Raw genomic sequence first — 16,724 nt, 5'->3', positions numbered from 1 at the left:
CAATGATCAGCTTTAGTTATTTATGTAAAACCTTTATCCCAAAAGGAAAAACACTGTTTGCTGTAACCGCTTCTAAAGTGTTAGCTCTAGTTTGGCTTCAATTTTTTCAGTTTATCTAAAACTGCTACTACATCCAGCATTCCTCCAACCCACACTGCCAAACTGGCAATGCTGCTGTGCTCCTTCATCCAGAGTGGAGGCACTCTAATACAGAGGTGTGTTACTGGCCAGATCACCAGGTTAAAAGAAACTAGGGAAAAAGCCTAAAAAAAGAAAACGGGCTCATCCACCACATCTAATGATTGGTAAGCTGAAATATATTGCATTTTAGTTTTTGGGTTTAATGTCACTTTAAAGTGAAACTCTGGTTTAAATGAAATAGATTTCCATCTATGTCAGGTATAAACATGCTTGCACAGCACAAGACAACCCAACACCTAGTCCCACCAGCCAGCAAGAGAAAGTGTTGGTCTAGCCTGCACTACAAAGGTTAACAGCTCGCTTAGGTCTAAGGGAATTAAAAAAGATTTACTTACCCAATGCCCTGTTCCTCTGCGCAGCTAGACCGGACCCCTCAACATAGTTAACCCTTGCAGTGCAGGTGTAACCACACGCAAAGGAAGAATTTTTATATTTCCTAGAGCTGGGCACAAGACGCTGCATTCACTATATATGGTCTCCCATAATACATGGAAATGCAATTATTTTAGTAAATATAAACTGCTAAATACCCTTTCTTATCAGCAGTATATAGCAGTCTTGTGACTTCTATCAGTGTCTGGTTAAAGCTTGTAGGAAGAGTTTTCATTCTACTCTGACTGTCCTATGAGGCTACAGGACCCCTGATCCTCTGTCTGGACAGTGATGATTGGCCCTGTGCCTATTACATGCACCCTCTTAAGAAAAAATAAAATTCTAGCAATACACACCAAACTAAGCATGTGCAAAGTGCCTCCAAGGCACTGTTCTGAACCATCGAGAGATGGATTGGGGACTGTGGAAGAAGAGGATAATCAGAGAAGACAGGATCAAACAGCCTTTTTATACAGTGCAGTGGATTAACCCCTTAGGATCCACAATGAGTATAACAAGCACTCTTTACTGCATATATACAGAGCAGACTGATTTTACTGTTTTGGGTTTAGCAACACTTTAACCACTTGCCAACCAGCCGCCACAGATATACTGCGGCAGGGCGGCTCTATTGCGCAAATCGGCGTACCAGTACATCGCTCTGTGCAAAAGCTATAGCAGGCACGCACATGCCCATGGCGCATCGCTGGAGCCGATGCATGTGGCCAACAGCTGTAATAGCCGCCGACCACACACAATCGCTCCCCAAAGAGCCAGAATGGGGATCTGTCAGTGTAAACAAAGCAGATTCCCGTTCTGACAGGAGAGTAGAGAGAGAGATTGTCTCTTCCTAGTGATCAGGAATAGCAATCTCTCTCTATTTCCAGTCAGTCCACTTCCCCCACAGAAACACCTCCCTAGGACACACTTATCCCCTTGATCACCCCCGAGTGTTAACCCCTTCCCTGCCAGTGTCCTTTACACAGTGATCAGTGGCTATTTTTTAGCTCTGATCACTGTATAGATGTCAGTGGTCCCAAAAAAGTGTCAAAAGTGTCCAAACTGTCCACCGCAATGTCACAGTCCCACTAAAAATTGTTGATCACTGCCATTGCTAGTAAAAAAATGTATAATAAAAATGCCATAAATCTATCCCCTATTTTGTAAATGCTATATATTTTGCGCAAACCAATCAATATACGCTTATTGCAATTTTGCCAAAAATATGTAGAAGAAAACATATTGGCCTAAACTGATGAAGAAATGTAAAAATAAAAATAAAGTGGGATATTTATTATAGCAAAAAATTGTTTTTTTTTTTTCAATTGTCGGTCTTTTTTTGTTTATAGCGCAAAAAATAAAAACCGCAGAGGTGATCAAATACCACCAAAAGAAAGCTCTATTTGTGGGAAAAAAAGGACATCAATTTTGTTTGGGTACAACGTTGCACCCACAAGCAGTTGATAGTTAAATTGACGTCAGTGCCATATTGCAAAATGGCTTGGTCAGTAAGGGCTGAAGTAGTTAAGTAGAAACAGATTAGACAGGTCCTCTGCTGGCTAGGGGAGCTTGATATTGGAATTCTTGTTCTGTGCTGATAACACATTACCCCTTACATTGTGTACTGGTCAAAGTACGTTTTTTCTCTTTCTTTTCTTATTAGGTACATGCATATGAAAAATCTTCTGCGGCTTTGTTAGCATTGGTTTTTCATGTTTAGGGATCATAGGGAGAAATGGCGTAGCATTGGATACATTTGCACTCAATTTCTGTAATGTTATAATACATGTCTAACAGATGAAAGTGCAACTGCTTGACACAGAGGAGCCAGGACACAGCATGCAGCGTCCACATATATTTGAAAATGAATGCTCCCAATGTACAGTTTTAAGCGGATTGAGCAGCTGCCACTTTTTCTGTTTGTAACTGACACATGGGATTCCAACATAACAGAACATACATACCAGTTTGATGTTGAACCAGTTTAAATTAACAGGTTTGGACTGAAAAGGATTTAAAAGAATACAGAAAGATTACAACCATAATGTTTTTAAACAAAAGTAAAAAAAAATGAAACTTACTTGGAATTCCCGAGACCAGCTTGAGCGGTCGGAGAACACGTACTGCCCGCAAGGTTCGCAGGTCCACGTGAGTATTAAAGTGAGTTCCAGCTGTGGCCAGAATGCTGCAATCAAAGTAGAAAATGCATTAACAAACTATAGATGTAAAAGGAAAGCCAGGATAAGGTATATTGATGTTTTACCTTAAACCATGTGAGAATAGGCAATATTGTGTTAGCAACAGCTCAGATCAACACTCATATTTTTAAAGGCTCAATGTTCAGCTACAAATTCTACAAGATCTGATCTTTTTTCTTTTGTCTTAAACAAAAGGGTTGGGGTTAAGGTTAGGGTTAGGGTTTACCCTTGAAGAACAAGATTAGGACTCAGGGATTCGAATATGATCCTCCTCCAAAGGTCAAAGGTCAGCAGGCGTGTTCCCAGAAGTCAAAGGTCAAGAGGCGTGGCTGACTCACCCCCCACTAAAGAGATTTCAACATTTATACAGATAGCCAAATTTGATCCATTATTCTTCAGACCTAGGGCCACATCAAACATAACAAAAACTGAAGGGTTGCTCCAGGTCCAGCAAGTTAGGGGAAAATACCTACTGAAAACTTAATGGTTCCCGATTCTAGGGGCGGAGCCTGGGTTTGCCAGCATAAATCTCACTGCCTGTCACTATATCAATGCAGTCGGATCCCTCCTCTCATATTCTGCCTATATTACTCAAAATCCACCTACAGTCAGAAAGACTTAATTGAAACAGAGTGGACTTTGACCCCCCCCCCCAAATCATGGACTACTGGAAATTCTGGTGGTCAATTTAAAAAATGGGGTCCTTACTCCACACCCTCATCTTAAAATGGCCCTATCCACACTTTAAGCCTTCCGATTGGATATGGACAACAGAAGTGGTCATGTATTGGCCAAATATGGCTGTGGCCAATGTTTCACCCAATAGGGAAACTGATCATCAAATTAGATCAGGGTATGACAAACCTAGCTAATAAACAGACAGAATATCTAATATGGCATCAGTCACATTTATTTAAAAAAAATGGTTTACAAGCAATATTTTATCCTTTAATATATATATATATATATATATATATATATATATATATATATATATATATATATATATATATATATGTTTTGGACATATTCACTCATTATTGTTCCAAAGGAGGAACAGATACTAGACCAGCTTTTTTGATTGCTGGGCTGAGGAGCACTCCCAAACACCCACCTCATATTTAATGAAGATTATGTTGGTGTTTATAGTCCAATTTAGGGGAGCAGTCTTGGATGGCAAAGCCGCTTACTATAGATACAGCACAGTAAGTGAATGTTGTCACCCAAAAACAGAAAGAGTTTTACTTGTGGGAACATTGGTTTAAAAAAAAAAGCCTAAAAAGCACAATTAATGACTGGTACGTGGCAATACATTACATTTTTATTTTTGGGTTTAGAAACAATTTAATGATTTTTCGCAATATTTTATTACAGTGCTTTGGTTTTCAAAACCAAACTACACATACCGTAATTTTACTGACAGGTTCCCTTTAAAAACTGGAAGAAACCTGTAAACTGTCCGCAGCTATCAGTCAGATTCCAGATTCTGTTGCATGTAGGCTAGAGAAAGAAAAATCTGATTGGCTGCAAATGGCGATATATGAATATTTATAGTCTTCATATTTTATAAATCAGCTCAACAACAAATTGCTTTGTTATGGAGACATTCCGGATCTTTACATCTTTGGTGTATAAGGATGTTCTACAAAAAAGCATCTGACTGACAGATTGCATAGAAAGTTTAATATACCAGCAAGCTGTCAAGAACACTACTTAGGAAAAAAAAAAACAAGAGAATTTTTAGCTTTTCTTGTATATGTATACATTGTTGAAAGAGCCTGCCCAACACACTTTGTATTCGGCACCAGTCAAGCAATATCTACACAGAATGTCCTTGAAATACCTATAGAAATAGAATTTTGCTTCTGACAGACATAAGGGGAAACAGAAATAGTTGGAGTGATCCCAGCAACTTAGAATACACTAAATTGGGCCATTGTTCAACTAATTTCTTTAATTACAGGCCAGAGTTTCACTCCCTACCGTGATTCCAACAAACTCTGTAATTAGCAATCGAAAATTCTGTTCTCAAGCCAACCCCTTCCAATCAATCCATTTCCTTAACAATGGCCATTAGTAAACTTGTGTTGTAGCAACTATTTACTTAAATGCCTTTATTTTGATAATAGTGAAACACTAAGGAGGTCCTTATTAACCACTGGGACCTTGTTTCCAAAATCTGCATACCATAATTGTTATTAGATAGGCAAGGGTCTTTATTTTATGGTTTAAAGCGACCCATTCCTCTTGCTATTCCATCAAACAGTGCCTGTAAATAGAGTCTGGAAAAAACCCTTAATACCCCATCTATGGATACATCACCATCCAGCTATTATAGCCACGGACTATACCCCTAAGCATTACTCTATCTGGAGCGCCAGATAAACACCGACTATACTGCTGTACATAGAGTCTGGTCTAAGCTCTTTACCAGTTATTCACAGTTATATCTAGCAATTAGGGATGAGCCAAATATCCCCCGGTTTGATTCACAGCAGAACAGGCGAACAGGCAAAAAATGTGTTTGAACACACGAACACCGTCAAAGTCTGAAAAACCATGAAAAATTAAAAGCGCTAATTTTAAGGGTTAATATGCAAGTTATTTACATAAAAAGTGTTTAGGGACCTGGGTCCTGCCCCAGGGGACATATATCAATGCAAAAAAAAGTTTTAAAAACTGAAGTTTTTTTGGGGAGCAGTGATATTAATAATGCTTAAAGTGAAATAATAAAAGTGAAATATTCCTTTAAATTTCGTGCCTTGGGGGTGTCTATAGTATGCCTGTAAAGTGGTGCATTTTTCCTGCATTTAGAACAGTCCCTGCATATATTTCTAAAGGAAAAAAGTAATGTAAAACTACTTGCGGCTATAATGAATTTTCTATGGGAATTTTAAAGGCTTATATACAAGGTATTGCCATAAAAAAAAGTGTTTGGGGATCTGGGTCCTGCCCCAGGGGACATGTATCAATACAAAAAAAGTTTTAAAAATGGCAGTTTTTTCGGCACAGGTGGTTTGCTCTACCTGAGGATGAGCTGTTCGACGAGGAGAGTGACAGAAGTGGGTTTCTGAGTCCGTGTTGGACGTTTCCTGGCTGGAGCCTTCCCTTTATCTTTCCTACACTTTCCCTTCTTGGTGCTGCCCTCACCAGTCATATCCATTCAAACAACAAGCATGCTGCAAGTATACCTGTTCATAGAATGCATATGCTCACAATTAAACAATGGTCTGATCACCTGAGATTGCCTGGTGTGATCGTTCAGTGTATGCGGGAGGATAACATGGACATGTTCACCTGGAAGGATATTCACATTCCAAGTGTTCCAATGCGATCATGCTGAGAGATTTGGCAGGATAATGTGGAGATATGAGGCCCAATTTTAACATCATTTCGGTGAGTTGAAACCCCAGAGGGGCGTGTGGTCTGTATTGCAGGATCGCAGTGTAGGTGCACACATCAACAGATTGTCTAGAGATCCAACACAAGTGATACCTCACATCTTTCAACATATGAACTTGTTTCCAGCCTTTTCATATCAGTTCCTTTTGTCTGACATTTGAATATTAACCTGAGTTAGTTTATTCATTCATCTTGTCAGTGAGTTAATGTATTTAACTTGATAGGAGCACCACTTTGACAAGATTTTTTATATCTGGCTGATCCTTTAGGCAGCGATATTTTATTATTGTCATTTGTTACTTATTTTTATTGTTTTTTAAGTGGCTGCTATATGGTTTATACTGGGTAATGTTATATACTTTTTTTTAAATTGCCTATAATAACCATAGCTTAATAAGACATTGCGCTGAGATAGGAGGAAGCAGGAAATGGTTGTAACAGTATTTTCTCCTCTTTTTTTAATACTGTAGAAGTGGCTATTGTTGGTTCTTATGAAGCGCTAACACATCTCCCGCATCAGGGTATCGGAGTTCCATATAGGCTCATGATATCCATGCGTGCAACCAGTAGGGCATGGGTAGCAGTGACAAAGATGCATAGTACTTCGAGATTCCTCCCCACACACTACTTTGGAAGAATCCCAAATTAACACACTTTTGTGAGTACCCTGATCCAATCATCTGGACCAAGTTTGGTATAAAGATGCTGAAAGACATAGTGGGTGGTGGGAAACTTCTACAGTTTGACACCCATAAAACTAAGTTTAATTTTCCCAACACCCAATTGTTCCGTTATCTTCATTGCAGACATTCATACAATGCCCAAATTGGAGATATTGGTATTACCCTGAAAATTAGTGATTTAGAGTCTTTGCTGAGGGAGGACACTTTGGACAAGGCCTTGTCTACAATATATAAACAACTGTTCAGAGAAGGAGGAGATCTCCTTGCAAAGTGTAGGGCGGTGTGGGGTGCGGTGTTCCCTCAGATGGACTAGGATGACTGGGATGATGTATAGGACATTCATTTTACTAGATTTGTCTCTGCTAGGGACCAACTCATTCAATTTAAATCCCTGCATCGTATAGATCTTACTCCAGCTAGACTGGCTAAGATGTTCCCTACCCAGTCACCTGGCTGTTGGTGGTGCAGTTCCCTCACTCCTTTCATGCATATCTTTTGGAATTGCTCAAGCATCCAAGTTTTTTGGAAGAGAGTCACAGAATGTATAGCAGAAGTAACCGCCATCACTACACAGCCCACGATAGAGATGTGCCTTTTGGAACTGGTTGACAATATACCTGCAAAAAAGAGTAACTTGTACTTTGCTGATGATTCTAATCTATTACGCTAGGTAAATGATTGTGTTATCATGGAAAAAGCCCAATCCTCCTTCGGTATCAGCGTGGAAGGGTGTGGTCAATAGGGTTGCACCTATACAAGGCTACATACATTAGCAGGGGCATACCACAGAAGTGTGGGGCAGTTGGATGAATAGTGAAACTATGGTGGTGTATTGAGTGGCACCTAATAAAATACAATTACAGTAGGATTTAACATGTATGTAACTGTTTGGTCCGGAAGGATGAGGGGAGAGTCAATGCTGAAGAAATCAAAATCGTTTATTTTTGTGTGTGACCCACTGGGTCTTGTGTAAGCTTGATATGTTAAAAAGCAATAAATAAAACTTTTCAAAATAAATTGGCTGTTTTTTCAGGAGCAGTGATTTTTGTAATGCTTAAAGTGAAGCAATAAAAGTGAAATATTTCTTTAAATTTCGTACCTGGTGGGTGCCTACAACATGCCTGTAAAGTGGCACATTTTCCCATGTTTAGAACAGTCCCTATGCAAAATTACATTTCTAAAGGAAAAAAAAGTAATTTAAAACTACTCGCGGCTATAATGAATTGTTGAGTCTCGGCAATACAGATAAAAGTCATTGAAAAAAAACGGCATAGGGGTCCCCCCAAAAATCCATACCAAGCTCTTTGGGTCTATTATGAATATTAAGAGGAACCCCCGAACCAAATTTTAAAAAAGAAAATTGCGTGGGGGTCCCCCCATATTCCATACCAGGCCCTTCAGGTCTGGTATGATTATTAAGGGGAACTCTGCGTCAATTTTTTTTTAAATGGCGTAGGGGTCCCCCTTAAAATCCATATTAGACCCCTCAGGTCTGGTATGGATTTTAAGGGGAACCCCATGCCAAAATTAAACAAAAAATGGCGTGAGAGTTCCCCCAAAAATCCATACCAGACCCTTAATTGAGCACACAACCTGGCAGGCCATAGGAAAAGAGGGGGGAATGAGAGAGTGCCCCCCCTCCTGAACCAGGCCACATGCCCCCCCAAAGTACCTTGTCCCCATGTCGATGGACACAGCGGCCTCATCCCCACAACCCTTGCGCAGTGGTTGTGGGGGTCTGATACACGGGACTTCCCAATGGCTTCCCTAGGGCGTCAGAGGGGGTGGGGCCACCTGGGTACATAAACGGGTGGCTCCACCCCCCTCTGATGCCACGAGGAAGCCATTGGGAAGTCCTCATGTGTCAGAGGGAGGCGGGGTCACCCGGGTACTTCACCGTGTGGCCCCTGTCTTCAGTTATAAAAGAACTGACATCGCGCTGAAGTGTCATAAGGTGGGTGCCTCAAAAGGGAGCAGATCTTTTTTATTTATCTTTTCCTGTCCATCAGAGGAGTGAGAGAAGATGAATGGACTTTGTGGGACATTTTTATTTTTTTAGTTTTTAATAAAGGACCTGTCCCAAGATGTGTCTTGGGACAAGTCCCAAGTCCCAGCGGGTCTCCCGCTGAGAGCTGAATGTAGAAAAAAAAATAGCAGCAATGAAAACTTAAGAAAAAAAAAACAGCGTCCCCCCAATCCATACAAGGCCCTTTGGGTCTGGTATGGATTTTGAGGGAACCCCCAATGCCGAAATGTAAAAACAAAATGGCGTACCCCTCCCCAATTCATACCAGACCCTTATCCGAGCATGCAGCCCAGCAGGTCAGGAAAGAGGGGGGATAAGTGAGCGGGATCTGTGGGTAGGGGGGCATTTTGAAATACGGAAGCCCCCTTTAACAAGGGGACCCACATAGTGACCCTACTCATTCACCAAAAAGAAAGTGTTGTGTAAAAGAAAGACAGTAGGCAGTTTTTGACAAGTTCTTTTTTTAACCCCTTGGTGCTGGCTCCTGCCAGCCCTTTAAGGGGTTTGCCATTCCTGGGAGGGGGAGGCCAGGCTTGTGACCATGTAACTTTCATGATTGGCTGTCATGGCGGTCACATGATTACTGATCATAAGAAGCAATCGGGAGCTTTTTGTGAGCCGCAGGGCACGCGCACTCGGCACAGCTCTATCAGTGCTAATGCACACATCAACATGTGGCCAAGGCCTCTGTGCCTAGGGGTTAAAAAATGTCCCCGGTGTAGCTTTATCATCAATCATGATGCTCACCGCCACCACTGACCCGAAAGAAAAAAAAATGCGTTACACTCCCGACTAAGGCTCCCACAGTCTGCCAGTTCTGCCGTCTGAAAGTTCTTAAATAACTAAGGGGCGATGCCACCCAGTGACGCTACTTTTTTTGTTACTTTTTGTTCTTTAAAGGACTTGTCAAAAACTGCTGCACTGTCTTTTTTTACACTACACTTTTCTTGGGTGAATGAGTACGGTGACTATGAACCCCATACTCATTGACATTAGGGAAGCTGTATTCTGGGGTCCCCGTGGGTTAAGGGAGCTTCCAGATTCTGATAAGCCCCCCGCCCACAGACCCCCATGTTCTGATGTCCATAAACTTGAATTTAACTATGGCAGGGAATCGTTTTCTAATGTCTACAGTTTACATTTGTTGCTTTTGATGCTTAAAGCTGCCAGAAAGGTAATATGTGGGAAAATTTGGCTGATGCTAGTCACAATTTACTAAAATTGACAAAGAAATAACAACAATTTGCTTATCAATAACAATACTCAACAGTTAAGTCAACATCAATCTTTAATAGCTGCTTCATACTACAGCAAATTGTTGGCTTTTACAAACTGCTCAGGCAGCTACAGCTCCAGGCGTTTGGTCCCAGAATAACGTTTGCTATTTATTACACCTTTAAAGTTAACTCTTTCCAGGCGAAGTAAAAACCTGCTGCATTTGACTACAGCGGATTCAGCCCTGGCACATAACATTGTCTCATAAACATGTGCCTGTAATAAGAGGGATTGTCATATTATTTCAGTTTAACAGCTGTGTCCAGGCTGTGAACATGCTAATTATTTTCTTGGCTCCGTCATAGCTATCTCAGCTCACACTTCAGAGTGTAGAATTTGTACCAAATATCATCTAAACTGAAGATTTAGGAAGTTAATTTAAGGTTACGCTGGAAAACTCAGCAATATGCTGTGCTAAATTGATTTTTTTTACCAATGCATATACCTGTGTAAGAAGTCTTTGATCATTTTAGCTACTCCTCGGACACAATAGTCTCCCTCCTCTGAAGCCACAAGCATACACTTCCCACTATGAATAAACATATCTGTCCAATTATTTTTTTGACAGAAAGTTCATTCATAGGCTGGGTCATACATGCATAGTTGGCTGGCATCTATTGTCTATAGCAGGGGTCTTCAAACTTTCTAAACAAAGGGCCAGTTTACTGTGCTTTAGACTTTAGGGGGCCTGGACCGTGGCAAGTGGGAGTAGAAAAATTTCCCACCTTTGGTGAGGAATCGTTAATGCACCATCCTTGGTGTAAGTTGGAGGAATAGTGCCCCATCATTGGTGTCAGTAAGAGGAATAATACACCATCATTGGTGTCAGTGGGAAGAATAGTGCCCCATAATTGGTGTCAGTGGGAGGAATAGTGCCCCATTGTTGGTGTTAGTGGAAGGAATAGTGGCCCGACATTGTTGTCTGTGGAAAGAATAATGCCCCATCATTGTTGTCAGTGGAAGGAATAGTGTCCCATTGTTGTTTTTAATGGGAGGAGTAATTCCCTATAGTTGGTGTCACTGGGAGGAATAATGCCCCATTGTTGATGTCAGTGGGTGGAATAGTGCCCCATCATTGGAGCCATTGGGATTAATTGTGCCCCATCGTTGGTATTAGTGAGAGCATTATTGCCCCATCATTAGTGTTAGTAGGAGACATAGTGCTCCATCGTGTGCGTCAGTGGAAGGAATAGTGCCCTATTATTGTTGTCAACGGGAGGAACAGTGCCCCATCGTTGGTTTCACTGGGAGGAGTAGTACCCCATCATTGGTGTGGGTGGGAGGAATAATGTCTCAAGGGTCAGTCAAAGGGCTGCAGTTTGGAGACCACTGGTCTATAGGTTCAAGTCACCATAATTTGAAAATGTGACAATGATATGGCTAATAATAAAGATCTTTGAGCTTCTTAATGTAGCCTTATGGTAAGTCTGCACATACAATCCAATGCGATCACCAAACAAAAGTCCAAAATAATAGAATGATAAAACTGAATCATAGCAGAAAAGAGTTAACGTGTTTCAGAGTCCAGGTTATGGAGAGCAGGTTATGCTAGTGTTAGTGAATGCAGCAAAAGGGCCTTTTTCTGCATTCACTAACACTGGCATTACCTGCCCCACTGAAAGTTTCCAAGCAGTAAAACACAGTGTAATGACCACACAGTGACCCTTAGAAAATCCTAATCCATAGCCCTGTTTATTTTTGTGTAATGGGTATCTTTAGTCAGTGGAACATTAAAGGACTATAAAGAAATCCTAAATTAAAAGTGAACTTTGCCTTTGGTCTTGCTTACGCTTTGCAAAATCAACTTTACCTCTAAAAGTCTAATTTCTAATCTGTATGTGTGGATGCAGTTACATCATCCTTCTTTCCAGGGACAGCATTGTATTCCTTTAAAGAGGAAGTAAACTTTCCCACTCTGATGCTTCTTTTCATTTAGTGCATTATAATAAGTCATTATCAGACTATAGCCACTGTAATCCAGCCCAAATTGCATATTGCTTACTGTTTAAAGAAACTTTAAAAAACTTGTTTCCAGGGGTTAGACAGCACCATCTTAAGTATTGTTTTCTGAGTCCACAGTGTAGTGTATTTCCGCCCTTACATTGAGCACTTCCTGTACTGTTAACCAAGCCTCCTACTCAATCCAACGTTTCTATGGCAACCCTCCTTCCCTGTTCATAGCTTACTTGTTTATTTCATAGTATTTACTTGTGCCAATGTCTAATGTTTCCCTTTGTCAGACTTATCAGCTTCAGCTGATAAGACTGCAGTAATAAGCAAGTTTAGACTGTATGTGGTGTCACATGGTCACATGGTGTGTAGGAGGAAGCTCTGAGTGATTAGCAGAGTTCAGTGTTGTGCCGTAGGAAGTCATGATAACAGATAGATAAGACATAGAGAGTGTGCCTTAAATCGAGGGAGATCTGGGAATGCTCAGTGACTTCATTCTAAGGAACAACAAGGATTACAATACTAAGCAAGTAAGGAGATTTAAGCAGAACATGCATCGAAATGCAAGGTCCTCTAAGACCCCTTTCACACTGTGGCATTTTCAGGCATTTTTGGGCTAAAAATAGCGCCTGTAAAGTGCCTGAAAAATGCATCCCCTGCAGCCCCAGTGTGAGAGCCCAAGTGTTTTCACACTGGAGAGGTGCGCTTGCAGGGAGTTAGAAAAGGTCCTGCAAGCTGCATCTTTTGGGCGGTGTATACACCACTCCTCCACCCCCCCTGCCATTGAAATCAATGAGCACTGCTACCGAAGCACCTGCAAAGTGATTTGGTAGCGACGCTTTTAACAATTCATTCGGCCGCTAGCAGGGGTTAAAAGCACTCTGCTAGTGGCCAAAAAGCGCTTTACCTCTAACGGTCCAACGCCCCAGTGTGAAAGTAGCCTGTGGAACCACCATAAAAGTGCAGATGTTTAAAGGAGAATAAACAAGTAAAAACACAGATAGCTTATACCACAGCTTTCAGAAAGCTCAATTAAGTGCGGCCAATTTCACACGGCCTCACAAGAGGACAACTATGTATAGTGCTTTCGGCTTTCCCAGGGCTCCAAGTGAAAGTCCATCTATGGGAAGAGGCTGGACACCAGAGTTTTACCTTATTTTTATTTTTTTTATATATTATTTTTGTGCTTTTTTTTTAACTGGGGATGGAGAGAAATAGGTGGTTACAGGATAAACAAACCTTGCATTTTAACAATTTTTGCTACAGTTTGTTACAGATAAAACAGAGTTGAATCATACTCCGGCGGGGTTGTGCTAGGTGATGGGACTGTGTTAATCTCAAGATTGGATGGGTGGACATTGAAATCATTGACATTAAATTATCTATCTTATTATGTATTTCATCTCTATACAGTAGTTAAAGGTTTTAGTGGAATTCTGCCTTATTATTATGAACATTTTGAGCATGTCAGAACATTTTATCAAGGGTGGTTTTTAAATGTTTTTGTTAATATACCCCAATTTCTCATCTAATATGTCAAAACCAGTAAAGTAAACTTAAGAATGAATGTCTATGCATCTTAAATGTTGTGTGCATGTTTTTTTTTTTTTTTTTAAAAAAGACCAATACAGCGAATAATCCCTGTGGGTAGCTTCTGGAGATTGTTAAGCAAAATCTACAGCTAACAAGATCAATTTACTACACTAAAATGCTTGTGTTACTTCCCGTGAAGATTGGTATTTTCAGCCATGTGGCTGTAATTTTCAGCTCTCATTGGTTCTTATTACTGAACAATAAAGACCACAAATAACAATCATTATCGCTCTGTGAAAAGAGCTGAATGTCATACCTGTCTTTCACAGCCTAGCAAACATGTTTGCAGTTTTACATTTTGAAAAGCAAAAGCCTAGTGCAAGACCACAATCCACAAGTTACCATCATTATTTTTAAAGGAAAAGCCCCTTGGTCTCTCTGCGTAATGCCCTTTTGTCTCAATGGTCAACTGAAAAACAGAATGGTAGTTATTGTGGTTTTGCCCAGAAGTCACTGAAGTCATGCTAATGGTAATAAAGTAAAAGTTGCTTCACCGCTCCTTGTCATTCAAACCATAGAAATAAGCACTAGAACAAAACTGGATGAAAAGGTCCAACATAATTCTAAGTACAGGTAAAAATTATTTTTTTTACCAACACTTAAAATTATCTTGGACTGTTTCATCTGGTTTTGGTCAGAGGTCCCTTTATGCGCTTGTATGGTTTTAAGCACTGCTTGTGGTGTCTGTTCTTAAGCCTAGGTTCACATTGATGCGATTTGGCATGTGATTTGACATGACAAATCGCATGCCAAATTGGTGTGATGTTGACTTTGCGGTGCCACGCTGATTCCCAAATGTAGTTCCTCTACTACTTTTGGTGACTTGTATAGACATATAGACCCCCACACCATTTTTTTAAATTTTGGCATGGGGTTCCCCTTGAAGGCCTGAAGCCTGAAGGCCTGGTTTGGACTTTGGGGGGACTCCCACACCATTTATTTTTTGCGCAGGGTTCCCCTTAATCTCTTCAATACACTGGGTTATATAAACTACACTGCTTGCATTGACCTGAATATAGAGTCTGCACTGAATATTATATAGAATATACAGAATTCAGAGTAATATATATACATATACATATAGTCTAGCGTGTATATATATATATATATATATATATATATATATATATATATACTCTGCATTATGCGTAGACTAGATATTCAATGATTCAATATATTCTATATTCAGTCAGTGCAGGCAGTGTATTTGATATATATACATTGTCTAATATATATATATATATATATATATATATATATATATATATATATATATATATATATATATATATTAGACAATGTATATATATCAAATACACTGCCTGCACTGACTGAATATAGAATATATTGAATCATTGAATATCTAGTCTACGCTTAATGCAGAGTATATATATATATATATATATATATATATATATATATACACTGTATATACACACACGCTAGACTATATGTATATATATATATATATATATATATATATATATGTATATATATATATATATATATATATATATATATATATATATACACACCTATATATATATGTGTGCAGTGTATATATATATATATATATATATATATATATACACATACATACACACTGCCACTAACTAACCTGCCTGCCTAATCTAGCTCAATCTATTTCCGTCCACACACCATACACGACCGCTATGTAAGCAACCTTATATAGTGTGGGGCATGGACTAGGTCCCCCTGTACCAAGATTGGCCAAAGGCACCCCGCCTTTGGCCAATTATGGCTTTCTCAGCAGAGTATGCAGTGATTGGCCAAAGCATGCAGGTCAGGTCACTGCTGCAATTATACAATTTATATAACTTTTTCACACAATTAGAGTTTTCTTTTGGTGGTATTTGATCACCTCTGGGTTTTTTATTATACAAATGAAAAAAGACAGAACATTAAAAAAATGCAATAAAGCATATCCAATAACAAAAGAAAAAATATATAATTTCTTCATACAGTTAGGTCAAAATGTATTCTGCTACATGGCAAAAAAAAATTCTAATAAGTGTATATTGATTGGCTTGTGTGAAACTTAGAGCGTCTACAAACTATTGTATTGTGAATTTATTTTTCATACTACTAATGGCGTTGATAACTTATAGTGGAACTGTGATAGTGTGATGGGCAATATGACCCTAAAACTGGGAGGAACTGACAAACTACCACTGACATAACCAGTGACACTAATACAGTGATCAGTGATAATACTGTATACTGTCACTGTACTAACAACACTGGCTGGGAAGGGGTTAACATCTAGAGCGATTGTGTGCCTAAAAATGTTTAATAGGTGTAATATGTGCAGCTTTTTACTAACAATCTCTTTTTTATCCCTGCTCAGCAGGGATAAGAAAAAGAGAGATTGTTCCCTCTGTACAGAGCTCTGTGTTGATTTTCAACACAGGGCACAGGGCTGTGATTGGAAACAGCCAATAAGCAGGTCTCAGCAATGAATCATTGGCCGTGACCTGAAGACAAACTCCTGTGGTGTACAATTCACGAAGGGTGTCGGCGGGCAGGTGGATATTAAAGATGGAAACAGGCAGCGACATACCAATACATTGCTTTGCCTGCAAAGTAGTTAAGGTCAATGTGTGGTTTTGCCCCGCTTGGGGAAAACACAGATTAACCAATTCAATACCAGCATACATTTAAGAATGGCAAAGTGGGAGTGCGCATGCGCGGGACTTCCGGTCGGACGCCTTGATCGGGAGCTCCGTACCGCTCCGGCCCTTCGGCGCTAACATTAGCATTTCCAGCCAGCGGGAACCTCAGCCGCATATATCACCGAGCTCCGGAAGACACCAGGAGCCCGCACATATGCCCAAAGGCCGGGCAAAAACGTTCGCCAGCCGCCAGCTACTTTACGGCCTAGACGAGCCTGATCCATCCAAGATGGCGACCGCTCCTCTTCCCGGCGGAGACACAGACATCAGGGATGATATAGCGGACCCCCCTCCTCCCCAGCCCTCCTCCACTGCCGTGAGTAGCATCCAG

At 40.2% G+C, this 16,724-nt stretch overlaps 1 protein-coding gene across 6 annotated transcripts in view; it reads right to left on the bottom strand.

The window, feature by feature from the left end:
* Positions 1-16,724, bottom strand: part of CACNA1E (calcium voltage-gated channel subunit alpha1 E) — a 330,584-nt gene that overhangs the window by 212,238 nt on the left and 101,622 nt on the right. For all 6 annotated transcript variants that reach the window (XM_077453108.1, XM_077453107.1, XM_077453111.1 and 3 more), the window contains exon 3: positions 2,655-2,758. In XM_077453108.1, coding sequence (XP_077309234.1) covers positions 2,655-2,758 — 104 coding nt within the window. The remainder of the gene's footprint in view (positions 1-2,654; positions 2,759-16,724) is intronic.

The sequence above is a fragment of the Lithobates pipiens genome, unplaced genomic scaffold (genome assembly GCF_037356315.1).
Source record: "Lithobates pipiens isolate NorthernLeopardFrog02 unplaced genomic scaffold, aLitPip1_a1.2 Scaffold_23, whole genome shotgun sequence".
NCBI classification, from domain to species: Eukaryota; Metazoa; Chordata; class Amphibia; order Anura; family Ranidae; genus Lithobates; species Lithobates pipiens.
This window is presented reverse-complemented; position numbering and strand designations above follow the sequence as displayed.